Source organism: Ruditapes philippinarum, unplaced genomic scaffold (assembly GCF_026571515.1).
Source record: "Ruditapes philippinarum isolate M1 unplaced genomic scaffold, ASM2657151v2 ctg1027_1_1_1_1, whole genome shotgun sequence".
In the NCBI taxonomy this organism is placed as follows: Eukaryota; Metazoa; Mollusca; class Bivalvia; order Venerida; family Veneridae; genus Ruditapes; species Ruditapes philippinarum.
In genome coordinates, this window is record NW_026865483.1 from 155,450 (window position 1) to 170,161 (window position 14,712).

At 33.9% G+C, this 14,712-nt stretch overlaps 1 protein-coding gene across 1 annotated transcript in view; it reads right to left on the reverse strand.

Moving 5' to 3' along the window:
* Positions 1-14,712, reverse strand: part of LOC132729277 (DNA-dependent protein kinase catalytic subunit-like) — a 105,958-nt gene that overhangs the window by 39,191 nt on the left and 52,055 nt on the right. Inside the window, exons 37-46 of the mRNA XM_060714999.1 lie at positions 14,364-14,471; positions 13,844-14,094; positions 12,794-12,929; positions 12,370-12,514; positions 11,831-11,891; positions 11,478-11,580; positions 10,292-10,419; positions 9,572-9,776; positions 9,036-9,214; positions 7,643-7,811 (exon numbers count right to left, since the gene is read on the reverse strand). Of these exons, the coding sequence (XP_060570982.1) occupies positions 7,643-7,811; positions 9,036-9,214; positions 9,572-9,776; positions 10,292-10,419; positions 11,478-11,580; positions 11,831-11,891; positions 12,370-12,514; positions 12,794-12,929; positions 13,844-14,094; positions 14,364-14,471 (1,485 nt within the window). The remainder of the gene's footprint in view (positions 1-7,642; positions 7,812-9,035; positions 9,215-9,571; positions 9,777-10,291; positions 10,420-11,477; positions 11,581-11,830; positions 11,892-12,369; positions 12,515-12,793; positions 12,930-13,843; positions 14,095-14,363; positions 14,472-14,712) is intronic.

Sequence of the window (14,712 nt, forward strand, 5' to 3'; positions counted from 1 at the left end):
GGTATTTCACTGAAACAACATAAGTGGCTTAAATTCAAAATAGTGAAATTATTAAATTGATAATTTCACTGTTTCAAACAGTGAAATTATCAGTTTTATACATGTATTTCACTGATATATTTCTATAAACCACCGGAAAACATGTAATAAAATGTGACGTCATTTTTATTATAAAAACATAGCGCTTCGACGCGCTAAATGTTAGCATTATATTAAACAATTCTTAAACCGTCTTTCTTTATGATATGTGATAAATAGAATATAAAATTCGCATAAACTTGTGGAATAAAATAATATTGTGCTTGTCCAAGACTCGCATAATATAATTTTATTCAAATTATTCAAATAAATTCAGTATCAAACTTACATTCATTCAATATCCTCTATTTCTAGTGTTACATAAGAGCATTTGATCCAAATTATTTATAAATTATTCTATCAAATATTTGTTTAGTTTTTACGATGATTATTTAATACACATATTTGGTCATATCTCAGCAGCCTGTCCACCAGGAAACCAGCTTTACTGGATAACTTACATGTAATTACCAATTTCCCTGCAAGTGACTGACTACTTTTTTGATATTCCACATAATTTCTGAAGCAGCTATGGCAGACAAATGAACATTAGACACAATGGATAATTGTCATAAAGAAATTTCACCTCACCCTAGGATCCTGAATTACAAACCTTATGCTCTCTCTATTGAGCCAAAAGGGTGGACATCATATCTTATCAAACAAGAGCCGGTTGAACCGGGTGATGCTCCCCGAATAGGTTTTGGACACAGGCTGGTATACGTCCTGTAGTGTCAGAGTTATGTCACAGACAAAGTTCAAAGTGTTAAAACAACCCAAATGTTACGCGCGACACATTGTCTCAATATGGTGATCATTTCTGTGCAATAGTTGTACAATCCGACTTCAAATAACAAAGTTATGGCCCGGACACGATTTTCCTGCAAGGTCATGCTGTGACCTTGACCTTCAAGGTAGCCCCCCAAATATTGCACACGAAACATCATCTCAATGTAATGATCATTTCTGTGAAATAGTTTTAAAATACGACTTCAAATAATGAAGTTATGGACCGGACACGATTTTGCTGCAAGGTCATGCTGTGACCTTGACCTTCAAGGTAGTGACCCAAATGTTGTGCATGACACGTCGTCTCAATATGGTGATTATTTCTGTATAATAGTTTTAAAAGCCAACTTCAAATAATGAAGTTATGGACCGGAAACGATTTTGCTGCAACTGCAAGGTCATGCTGTGACCTTAACCTTCAAGGTAGCGACTTAAATCTTGCGCGGACATGTCGTCTCAATATGGTGATTTTTTCTGTGAAATAGTTTTAAAATCCAACTTCAAATAACAAAGTTATGGACCGGACACGATTTTACTGCAAGGTCATGCTGTGACCTTGATCGTCAAGGTAGCGACCCAAATGTTACCCCTGACAATTCGTCTCAATATGGTGATCATTTCTATGAAATAGTTGTAAAATCCGACTTCAAATAACGAAGTTGTCGACCGGACACAATTTTGCTGCAAGGTCATGCTGTGACCTTGACCTTCAAGGTAGCGACCCAAATGTTGTGCATGACACGTCGTCTCAATATGGTGATCATTTCTGTATAATAGTTTTAAAATCCGACTTCAAATAATGAAGTTATGGACTGGAAACGATTTTGCTGCAAGGTCATGCTGTGACCTTGACCTTCAAGGTAGCGACCCAAATGTTGCGCGCGACACGTCCTCTCAATATGGTGATCATTTCTGTGAAATAGTTTTAAAATCCAAATTCAAATAACAAAGTTATGGACCGGACACAATTTTACTGCAAGGTCATGCTGTGACCTTGACCTTCAAGGTAGCAACCTAAATGTTGCGCGCAACACGTCATCTTAATATGGTGATCATTTCTGTGAACTAGTTTTAAAATCCAACTTCAAATATTGAAGCTATGGACCGGACATGATTTTGCTGCAAGGTCATGCTGTGACCTTGACCTTCAAGGTAGCGCCCCAAATGTTGCACGCGACACATCGTCTCAATATGGTGATTATTACTGTGAAATAATTTTAAAATCTGACTCCAAATAACAGGGCAGCCAACAGCAAATTGCAAAATCAGAGGAAAATACGCCGGGGGTCAAGGGGGCTGTGCAAGCCCCCTTTGCGGGTCCAGGGCAGAGACCAGGTGGGCGCCCAGGGGGCGAAGCCCCCGAAAGCTCCTGGATTCTGATGATTTGGTATGCCCTAAAAAATCAATTTCCTGGACTCTAAATTTGACTTCCTTGGTTGCCTTTAAAGCCATTCAGAGACACTTTAGTTGGACTTCAGGTTTTCATCAGCCCTCAAAACAAATATGCGACATTTGGACGCATTTTGACAACAGACAAGAGTGACAATGTAAACTGTAATTTGATTGGTTATTCTAAAATAGAATGCCGGAAAAGACTCCATTTGACCAATGAGAAAAGCGCTTACAGACGTACCATAGGCGGCTAGCGTAACGATAAAAGCCGAAGCGTGCCAGTTTTTGGGTACTGTATAAAATATGACAAATGAACTTATTGTCTTTGTCGAATTTACATCGATCTCAAAAATGACCCAGGAGCTCACGAAATCCGCGGAAAATCGGCAGCCCTGAAATAACAAAGTTATGGGCCGGACACGAATTCGGGACGTACTGTCTGACGGACAACCCGACGACTTCTGTAACCCAATTTATATTCGTGAATACAAATTTTCGTGTTTTGCCGAGGTCGGACATATTCGCGAATATTAATTTTCGCGTTTTCTGGATTTCCGATTGGAATTATTTGCGGATTGGAAAGTCCGATGGGGCCGTAAAATCCATTAGCCGACTATTAATCTTCAATAATTGAGGTCATTATCGGTGTCTTAAATGGGATTAACAATACGCTAGCCTTATTTTGTATTGGTAAGTGAATTGTGATCACAATTCAGCAAAACATTTTCTCTATATATGTACATGTACGCATCGTTCGTCTTCATTTCTAAACATGTCGTTAAAAGGGTGGTTGATAAAAAATAAACCCTCAGAATGCAGGGATGTTTCGGCATCGTTTTTGCCTGATCATGATCTGGAAAGCACACCAGAAAAAACAAGAGCTGTCCGTAAGACAGCGCGCTCGACTTTTTTATTGCTTGCCAATAAAAAAAGTTTTTGCAGTAAAAGGCAATACAAGAATCTCTGTATTTTTAAAGTGAACAATGGCCATGAGCATTAAGATATTTAGTGAAGAATTATTTTACTGAATTGTGTGATACCCTTGAACACTGCAGCAAAGTTTTTTAGTGCTTGCCTATAATACAAAACATTGACAGTTAAGGGCCATAATTCAAATAAAATCTTTGACAGAATTACCTTCTCCTGGACATGTTTGGGAATCATGATTGTAAACAAGTATTCCAACTTTCAAATTAATATCTCAAACAGTTCAGTCAAAAAGTGGACTGGTACTAAAAACTTAACCAAGATTCTAAGTCGATAAAAGGCCTTAATTTTTAAAACAAATCCTTGACAGAGTTACCTTCTCTTGCGTACAGATGGGGGTAATGATGTGAAATAGCATTAAAAGTTTCAAAGCAATATCTCAAAGGGTTAAGGCAATAAGTGGATTTTACCCATATTCAATGTATTTTCTAAGTCAAAAAGGGGCATAATTCTGTCAAAAACCTTGACAGAGTTATGTCCTCTTGTCTGTTGATGAAGGTCGTGATGGTAAACAAGTATGGTCAGTTTCAAAGCAATACCTCCAATGGTTTTGAAATAAAGTGAGGTGGTACAAAAAACTTAACCAAGCTCAATACACTTTCTAAGTCAAAAAAGGGCCATAATTCTGTCAAAAACCTTGACAGAGTTATGTACTCTTGTCTGTAGATGGAGGTTATGATGGTGAACAAGTATGGTAAGTTTCAAAGCCATACTTGTAATACTTCTGAAATAAAGTGGGGTGGTACGAAAAACTTAACCAAGGTGTGACGCCAACGCCGACGCTAACGCCGACGCCGACGCCGGGGCGAGTAGGATAGCTCCCCTTTTCATAGAAAAGTCGAGCTAAAAATGATTAAAGCGGCAAACGAAGCTGTATTTGAAAATTTTATCACCAAATCTCCAATCAGGGATCGATCCCACGCCGAGAAAATTATGTTATATGAGTCCGCAATCTGACCAACTGAGCTATACAGGCTGTTAAGTTTGACGGGTAAAAAACGATACTATAGTCTGTCCCATCAAATTTGAACATTCCATTTTTTATTTAATATAATAGTAAAATCATTTAAATTAATGTCATGTTAACCCTGGCGTCAATATCTCTAGGCATGTTTTTCATTTTTTTCATAAAGTCATTAATATGGTCGAAATGTTAAAATTATATTTTTCCCCGTTGACTTACGTTGTAACCTGACGTGACGTCCATTTCAAAATGGCGGCGCCCATATAGACGTCATTTAGGGTTCGTCTCACAATTAGCGTGAAATGTACTCGGTTATTATACAAAAAATGATTATTCTTAATTACTTACTGATCAATAGCTAAATGTTCTCATTAAAATGAAAAATGAAAACAAAGTTGGTGTCAAAAAAGACAATTTTACTAGCAAACCATTATTTAAAATAATCAACATTATTTGAAGTGAAAATATCAGTTACCGCTTTATTAATTCTAACACACAAATATTTCTATAATTACCATGACATACTGTCGTATTTTTATATTTTTTTAAGAGAAAAAGAACAATGAAGTGATTTGATTAGATAGCTTTTCAATCAAGCTCGTATCTTGAATACCGCAACGCGTCGAAGGGGAGCGGGAACACTAGCTAGAAGACTATAAAATGGTTATTCGCTAATTAATGTTTAATTTACATAATTCTGTAGTTGTCTGAATTCTGTCCATTAATATGTGTCACGTCTATTCAAAAATAATTAGAATTGACCAGGTTCGATGAGATACAAAATATGTTACCCTTCTTATTTCGGGTGCGATGTTTGTGTGCTAAACCTTTCCTTCACAAGAAATCGCCAACAAATAATACATTATCATGCAAATCTGACAAGAAATATATAGAAAAGAGAACTGATTCACTATACGTTCAGCATTGGTTTGCTTGTTACCACAGTGTCTTCTTTAACTTACCCCCTCGCTAACGAGAGAACACAGACTCGCGCCCGAGGAAATTGTTAATTATAAGAATATAATATCACGCTTTCTAGTTTGAGCAATCAAACGTAGGCCTATACACTTTAAGCTCGTAAATACAGATTTATCTTTCCGTCTCACAATTCAACAAAATGTCCAGAAATACCGACAGTGATTTGATATTATTAAAAATAAGTTTGAATTGGAGTGTTCAATAAGCGACAATAAGTGCGGTTTTTATTGCAGACTCAAAGTGTTACATATAATTATTATGTTAATATGAAGGGGAGGTAGAGTCAAAGAGAACCTCAATAATTTTAGCCTTCCTAAAATTTGAAAAGATTCAGTGAAAAAACAATTGATCTAGCATATTTTTCGCGGCATAAAAAAAAATGCGTATTGTATATTTTGTAACTTAAAGAGTAGGATTAACAGAAGTCTTTAATAATAAGGGATAATATGTAGGGAAATCATTTCTGAGAAATATATAAAATAGTTTAAAAACATAAAATCAAAACGAATGTTATATGTAATTAATGGAAGAAGTATTGTACTGTTATCTAGATTCATGTCATTAAGTGAGTTTAAAAATATTTAAATGTTATCGAAAGTTTTATTATTAATATAATTATGAATTGAAGGTGTAATTTTTACAGTTAAGTTGCAAAATTTGGGTCTACAAAAATTATTTAAAATGCAATCAAGGCATATTTATCTCAACGCTTGAAATTATTTGTTTGAGGTTACATTGGCCAAACCGCCCTCTGTCAATGCCGCAACTGGAAGCGCGAGGCATTTTTGTTACGTCATATATTTCGTAAATTGTTGTTGACGTAATAAAGTTTTTTTTCGTCAGGAATCCATTTTCAAGAGTTGAACATTGTCATTGTGATGTTAACAACTAAAATTTATGGACCGTTCTTGAATTATGGATTTGGAACATGCTGAATTATGATGTGTTTCATTTACATATTTCATTTGCTAACCCAGATAACTCCACAAATTTAACAATAATTTAATAAAGAGACGGATTATTAACAGTTTAACAAATCTGGATCATCATAAGTGTATGAGTCATGTCATTCAGGAGTTTTGAAGCTACGGAACTGGATAGAAACTTGCAATGAAGGAATCTTCAGAATGCGAATTTGTGGTGACGTTCATATAAGATATATTTCGAAATTCATAGGGATTCTATTCAGCTTAAAAGTAAGTGCAATTTCTTTTCCTACTCCGTGTGACACGGTGTTTTTGTGTTGCTTTTTTTTTCCATTTTTTTTAAAGTTTTCCATCATGCATTGCAACTAAACTGTTACATCTTGTAGATCCAGCTTTGTAAAATAATCATGAAACGACCCCGAGAACCTCATGTATATTTTAGAAACATAACACGTGCTTTCTCCCGTTCATCTTCAAATGAAGAGTACTTCGGCAATGGCTACGGAAAATAAACAACAGAGATTTGCCATAGAGAAATCAAAATTTGCTTTAACAAGAAAAGTAGACACTTTAGAGAAAAATCCTGAAAAATCTCGAGGGTGACTTTTTTTTAGTTTACCAAAATAGTTTAATTTTTATTTAACCTCGTTTTGTTAATTCACACGAGGCAAAAGTTCATTTCCATTTTTAATGGGACAGACTATAGTATGAAACCATCTTGTATTTCACTGTTTGTAATTATGTACACCCAATATCCTTTTGTGATGCTCGATAGGTTTATACCACCTTTGTCTTAACAATTCACTCAAACAATTATTTTATAGGATCCAAAAAACAATAGCCTTTTGTGATGCTCGATAGTTTTCCCAGTTTTGTCAAACGATTTATTCAAACATTTTAAAACTGACACATGCTCCGTATAGTACCCTATACGGAACGTGATTGACAATAGGCCTACAAGTATTTCATGAATTGTATTAAAATGTGGATGTTTATTTTGATTGCTATATTGACATAGTTAGACAAGTTATTTTGATATTTATAAAATAGTAGTACTTTACTTAGTTTGTGTTTTTATTGCTTTATGGCAATATTCATAACATTTTACTTCCTAACAGGTGCCCGTAAAATTCGAATATATCCGGTCAAGTAGCTTTGCATGAACAAGGTCTAAAACTCCAATTTATTCGCAAAATCGTGCGGACTTATTCGCGCAAACAAATATTCGCGCTTCGTGGCCATCCGCGAATAAAGCGAATATTAATTGGTCGCGAATATTCGTTGGGTTGCAGTATATGCTTCCCCGAAATTTTTCGGGGAGCATAATAAACCTGGCCATTCCATACAGAAAGGCAAGAAGTGAAAACATGTAAAGAAGTACAGAAGTTTTACATAGCAGCAATTCAATATTAAGAATCTTAATTTTTTCACATTCAATGTTCCAGTTACATTAGAAACTGTCAAACAATCTTACTGACTGTATGCATGACAGGATATAGGGGAACATTTAGTTCACACCATACATTACCTTATTTTCTTTCTCCTCAAACAAGAAAGCTGTGTAGAATTTCTGGTCAGTCTGAGTACATGATATAAATGCACACATGAGATTATAGGCTGTACAATGATACTGTCTTCTTAATTCTAACAGAGTTGTCTCCCCTCGTATATCCTCACCTTTTGCTTCATGAGCTTGTCTGCAATCATTAAATAACAAATGCAATCTTTCCTTAAGAACAAATGAGAAACAAGAACTGACTGTAAGACAAAATACTCAGATTATTAGTAAGTAACAGCATAATAAGAACAGGTCTTTGAAAACTTGTGGATCGAAAAAGGGGCCTAATTATGTCAAAATCAATGACAAGAGTATTAAAGAGACTCCACTCAGGTTTTTTGACATGACAGGACTGGAAATAATTATCAGAGATTTATGTTCCACTTGATGTAGGTCTTTACTAATAACTTGTGAGCAAAATTGCAGGTGAAGGTGATGGATAAAAACAAGTATGGCAGGCTTCAAAGCAATAATCCAATCGGTTAAGTTAAAATGTAAGTACACTGCAGCCCCTTTATAACGCTAGTGTTGGAGTCCAAGGTCTCAACACCATGTTATAAGGAGACTGTTTATAACGCTAATCGCGAAATTACCACATCACCCCACCCACCGCTGATACATATAACGATTGCGATTTTTACTTACTGTTCAGTGAATATCAATTTTTTTTTTTTTAAAACAATTTAGTAATGTAAACATATATTAAATCATTAAATTACATTAATTATATTGAAAAGAAACAGAAAACTTTCGAAAGAAAAACATAAATAACAAATGTAAACAGTAACAATTGTAGTGAAAGCTTCCAGCTTAAGTTGTGTCCTTTAGTTACACAATTTATTTCCAAGTTTCGTTTACAATTTGATGCCCGACTTTTCAACAGGTAAATCAACAAAAGAGCAGAATTAACGCTTACCTGTGCATGCTTTTCTGACATTAAGTGTCATGATTACATTGTTTATTGTATTTGTCACATTGAACAAGCGTTATATCTAATACTTATATCGGATACAGTGTGTTATAATTATGAATGAAATTTTTTTTTTATAAGCCTATGAGCGTTATACTGAGATAAGTGTTATAACCAGGGCGTTATATCAGGGCTGCAGTGTAGTTAGTACAGCAAAGATAAAGTTTAAGACCTTAAATATGTGATAAATTTCCAAAGAGCCTACATGTTAACAGAATGGGCAGTCAAAATTTCACAGCAGTTAGGAATACAAAATCACCAGTATATATAAAGTGATTTCCTTTAAGGATGACCTTGAAAAAGGTGACGCATTAATAAAAAATGTTTCTGTTGCTAAAATTTAGATTACAAAAGCAATTTTAACTCAAAAAACATTGAAGAGAAGTGCTTTACTTTGACACAAAACTGGTCAATTCTTTGCCTGTCTGAGGTGACCCATCACTGAACACCTTGTTTATATTTGACTGCATTCCAACAACATCATCTTTACGAAGTCTGGAATACATAGCCTCCATCATCTGGAAACACCCTATACGTGTAATCAGCTGACCCTCTAATATCGCCTCTGAACTCTATAACAACAAAATATTAGTCTTTAACAATTCTTAAGGTATTTCTATTGTATATCAGTCAGTACTTTTAATATAAATAAAGTATTTGTAAAAAACAAAATTATCAATTTAATATTGTCAGCTTTATATCATATTGTACCTACAATTTAATATAATAAATGCAAATATTTAAATAATCAAATGTTGAACAAAATTGTTAACAACTGTACTTTAAGGAAAATAAAAGTACAGACTGTAACTTATTGCTTTGTCATTCTGTTAATAATGAGGATCTATATACAAAATGGACTGTTATACACATGAATCAATTACAGTTTGTATAACATTCAACACTTAAGGTACATAATACATTTTTACCTTAGTAAGTTTAGCTTCTATAAGTTGCCTGATTTGTGCAATGTGATCTATGAAGAAGTCGACAACTACAGATTTGTTCACCAGTCTCAACATGGATAGACAGACACGTTCTATTGTAGCTCGCCGTATTTCACCGGGATAACTCATCTTCATAAATATATTATATGGCACGTCTAATGCTGTCTTCTGCTTATCACGGGGTAACCTGTGTATACATACATGGCATTTGTAAGAATTATAGTTCTTAGTTGTAAATTTATTTATTATAATCACATAATTTTCATAGTTTGATTTTTCTGATAGTATTTACTAAAGACATTGTTTGACTCTTTCAATTTAAGATAGCTTCACTATTTCCGCCAAACCTAACGTCTTATTTTGTTTCCTGTAAAAAGACGTAATTTCAGAGAATCGCATTGTTGTATCACATTGATATATTATTCTATGAATGAGAATAAAGAAAAGTGTTGAAATCTTCGCATTCTTGACTATTTTTAACGGAAAACATCTACAACATTATTATGACATATAAATGCATGACATTATTATGATCTTTATTCTGTTACATACTGGGCATTATATTGTTTTGCATTTCTTAAGTTAAGTTTGTTATCATTCTTGTTATTAAATATATAAAGATATTGAGTGGTGATCTCCAGTGGTTGATGGCTCTCTTATAATGCTTTAGAAATGTGATAATGACAATTCAAAAGGTTTTACCTTCTAGTGAACTTAGCAATTGCTGTTTGTATGGCATCTTCATGAACATGTTGGGATTCCCTACAGAATATACTGATTAGATATTCCAGCAACATAAGGCTGCCCGATAGTTGGAAGGCACTCAATATCTGAAATAGTGTAAACAAGTCACCTGTAAGTCACAACATCAATCACTCATCTGTGGTAGTTAGTGAATTATTTATTTAATAACTATAATTCATGTGGAAGTAAAACAAAGCACTATTAGACTAGAAGTACAGATACATGCAGCTCAAACTCAGATTGCTTAAATACCTCCCTTCGCTTGAAGTAATTGCCCTGTCCCGGCAAAGAACCCTATACAATTTATGTTGTTCTACCATGATCGCTAGAACCTGATCCCTGTATATAATGTTTATCAATCCATTAGAATCTTATCTGTTTATGTCTTAATCCACTAATTTTTGTATTATTGGTTTGTCCTGCAATGGATCTTGAATTTTCCAAAATCAATATGAGTTATTTTGGTATCATAATAACTAAATAAACTAGCTAACATAACAGAGTCTTGTCAGATTACACAGACGAGAATGAAGACCGGACTCTGTACTTATAGCATGTTTAATGGCATGTTACTCATGCCTACTATCTCTACAAGCATCCAAAATGTTATAAATAAAGCTTTTACGAAGAATATAATACCTTAAATAAGTTCATACAAAATCTCATATAAAAATATAACTTTTATACTTATAATACACTTTTATAATACTCTGTTTATATTATATTTCTAATAGTTTGTTCAGCAAATGTGTTTGTTTTATTAGTATTTACACCGATTTTATCAAATTGATTTGGACATATCTTGGCTGTCCATCCACCAGATAACTAACCAGTAATTACCAAATTCTACACAAGTGACGGACTACTTACTAATAGCACATGATTTCTGAATCAGCAGTGAGAGACAAATGATCATGTGTCTTGATGTCCCAGATAAATTCTCATGGAGAAATTATGGCTTGCCCAAGAATCAAACCTGCAACCCTATGACTACTAATTTGATGCTCTCTCTATTGAACTTAGCTGGACGACTCCATTAAATGCTATCTAAATCTACTGAGCAAAATTAAATATTATCGCAGAGCAATAACTCAGTGAGACTGAGATCATCCTACATAAATGGAAACAAATAAGGTTTACAAACCCTGTCAATAGCAGCTATGTAATCATTATATTTAGCACTGCCCTTTGTTAACTCAGAACTTCTCAATGGAAAACTGTCAGCTACCAATCTGTCTAGACTTGACCTGTATATAAACAAACATTTAATATACAATAACAGGTGAAATACATTGTTAAAACACAGAGTTAATACACTGTTAAAACAGTAGAAATTATGAAAACTTGGAAGTTGTGAATTAAGACCCACACACAGACAGAAGCATAAAATCCCTAATTTATGACTGAATGAAATGTTTTCATCATCTGTTACATTTTTCTTTAACTTTTGCTTAAACATTTTTATGTAGCATTTTTGTATGATATAGAATGACTTACTTGAGTTTAGCTGTATATGGGTCTGGAACACTAGCAAAAAAGGGAAAGGGGAGCTCCAACACTCACACTGAAAATACACAATATTTTTGTAAAAAGATTTTTAAAACTTAAAAACTTTTAACGGAGTCTTTTTACTGAAATTCCCTTTGCAATGTACTTCCCTATTAATAAGTATTAGATTTTTCTTGTTACTTTTAACTTTTTGTGTATTTTTTTTAAAAAGTCTGCAAAAAATTTATGTGCTTCCTGAAATTTTGCACTTTTTACTTACAAAAAAACTGTATTTATTTTTCCGGGAAAATTTTCGTTTTCATTTATGATATATTTTTTTTCATAAAGCATTTAGATAGGGTTTCAGCAAATGTAAATTTTTCCCCAAAATACCTAGGGTCGGGATTTTTAAATCCCACATGTCTACTAGGGTGGTCAGGGGTAAAAACTGGTTTTGAAATTCCATCAGGCATGCAGAAATAATGAACTAAACACAAAGTATATACTTTTTCAACACACACCAACATGGGTAACAGTAAAAGCCCAACCCCCCATTTCTTGGAAAAGCATAAAAACAGAATTATTTGAAGTAAGATATACCTTGAAAGACAGGCTGGTTCTAGTATCAGTGAGTAATGTCTGATACATGTTGAATACATGGTCAAATGACTTGTGGTCAGGACTGGACACAAACTGGAAACAAGAAAAATATGGAATACAGGTTATACAAAATAAGTCTGAAAATTCAATATAAAATGAAAACTGTCTACAGAGACTTGTCTTAAAAGATGACAACGAATATATTCTTTCTCAAAAGATAATGTACCATAACAAGTATTTCACAAATTTTGAATGAGCTAAAATGATGAACTTTTTTCATGTTGGTGCTCTTTAACATAGCTTTAACATTCAATGCTCTAATCAAAGCTAAGCATAAAATATACATGTAAGCAAAAATTTTGTCGAACATACCTTACTGTCAATCAGTAGGAGTTTGGTGATCAGCATTAGTGTCATACTTTGTTGATCTGTATCAGAGGATTTACCCCACCACCCTGACAATGATGCCCACTGTGTCAATATTGCATTCAAAACATTGGGGCCTTCGCTATAGATAAAAATTACAAGCATTTTGTTATAAAAACCTTGTCATTGACAACAAGAATTTTTTGTTTGTTTATTTTGTTTCATTTTACGCCTTTTCCCCAACAGTATTTCAGTCATATAGGCGGGTAGTTTCCTAACCATCATTCCTGGAGAGTTACACCAGTACTAGACTACCTTCCTCCGTGCTAAACTACCAAAGCATCTCCCGGGGATCGAACCCAAGCCAGGGAGGTAACTGGATTAGAAGTCATCAACTCTAACCCCTCGACCACGGAGGCAACAAGAATTTATATATATAAATTATTATAGTGACATGCAACACAGTCTATTGCAGCCAAAATATATATTTTTCTTGGCTTTAGGTAAACTCTATTAGACTATTAATATCAATCTGTTAGGGCAGACAAGCTCCTTGCCTATCATATGTTTTTTTTTCTCTTGGTTATTTATTAGTTTGAGTGTCTTGCTAAAATTATGAATTAAACCTTTGAAAATTAATTTTATTGTCATATGGTATCATGAATAGTAGTTTAATCCTTTATTCAATAAAATATGTATGTTATTTTAACAATGTTGTTGTATCTTGTGTCCTCCAATTATACACAACTGACACTAATGTGTAAATTCAAAGCATTTCAAATTCATGTATATTATCAAGGATGTATCTATTTATCATGATACCATAAAATATTTGTAAAGATTTTTTGTTAACTTGTAATGTAAGTAAACTATAATGTGGTAACCCACTACAATGGCAGACTTTCAGTCCAAAGATGATCATTCGGTTTATGCAATCATATGCAATAGAAAACACCCCATCTGAATCATTACTGTGATTAGTGACAATCTCATAATTTTATATAAAAATAAATTGTAAAAAATAACCTTTGCTGATTAAACCAATTTTCCACTTACCTTTTCCTCAAATCCCTATCCTTTGTCAAGAAGTCCACAGTGGCAATGAGCAAAGCACATACCCTGTTAGGCTCAGACTTTGCCTTGACAACCACAGCTGGTACAATCTCACTAGCATGGAGTATACAGTACCAGGAGATTGTACTTTTGAAGGTAGAGAAGAACAGATCACCATGTATTTGTTCTGATGCTTTATTAGAACCTCTACTAACCCAAGCTCCATCAAATATGTTAGACAGTACCATCTCACTCTGCAAAATTATATAGCAAAAACTGTAATGCAAAGAAATGACATTAAACTTATACTGCATCCCAACACTACTCACTAAAGAAGGCACCTTATTTACCTTAGCTAGTAATGTGCATGCAAATCTGCAAACAGATGCTAAATCACAAATAACTGATTTGAAAAATTCACTTTGGTGACATAAACTTCATGACAATAAACTTCTCCTATCACATCTTTACATTTCTTGATGTTTTCCAAGTAAAAGGCTAATTTAAAACAAATTATCTTTACCTTTATCCCTATGGAAAGAGCTAATTTCAGCATGACCTTTGCTAGTGTGTGTGCTGTAGGAGTCAAGGTCACTGATGTAAGATCACCAGTTGACTTTGATACTATACCCTGAAAAAAAATGAAACATTAATTAAAGCAAGGTGTCTTACATGTATATATATCTTACAGTTAATATCTATGTTACAACTGTGTAGTACCTTACTTATATCTTTCAAATATCCAATATATTATCAATTTCTTGTCATCACATCCTGCCACTATCTATGACCTAAACAGAACTGGTAAGAGATTGTATACACCATACACATTTAAATGACTCCACTAGGATTTTTGACATGATGGGGCTGGA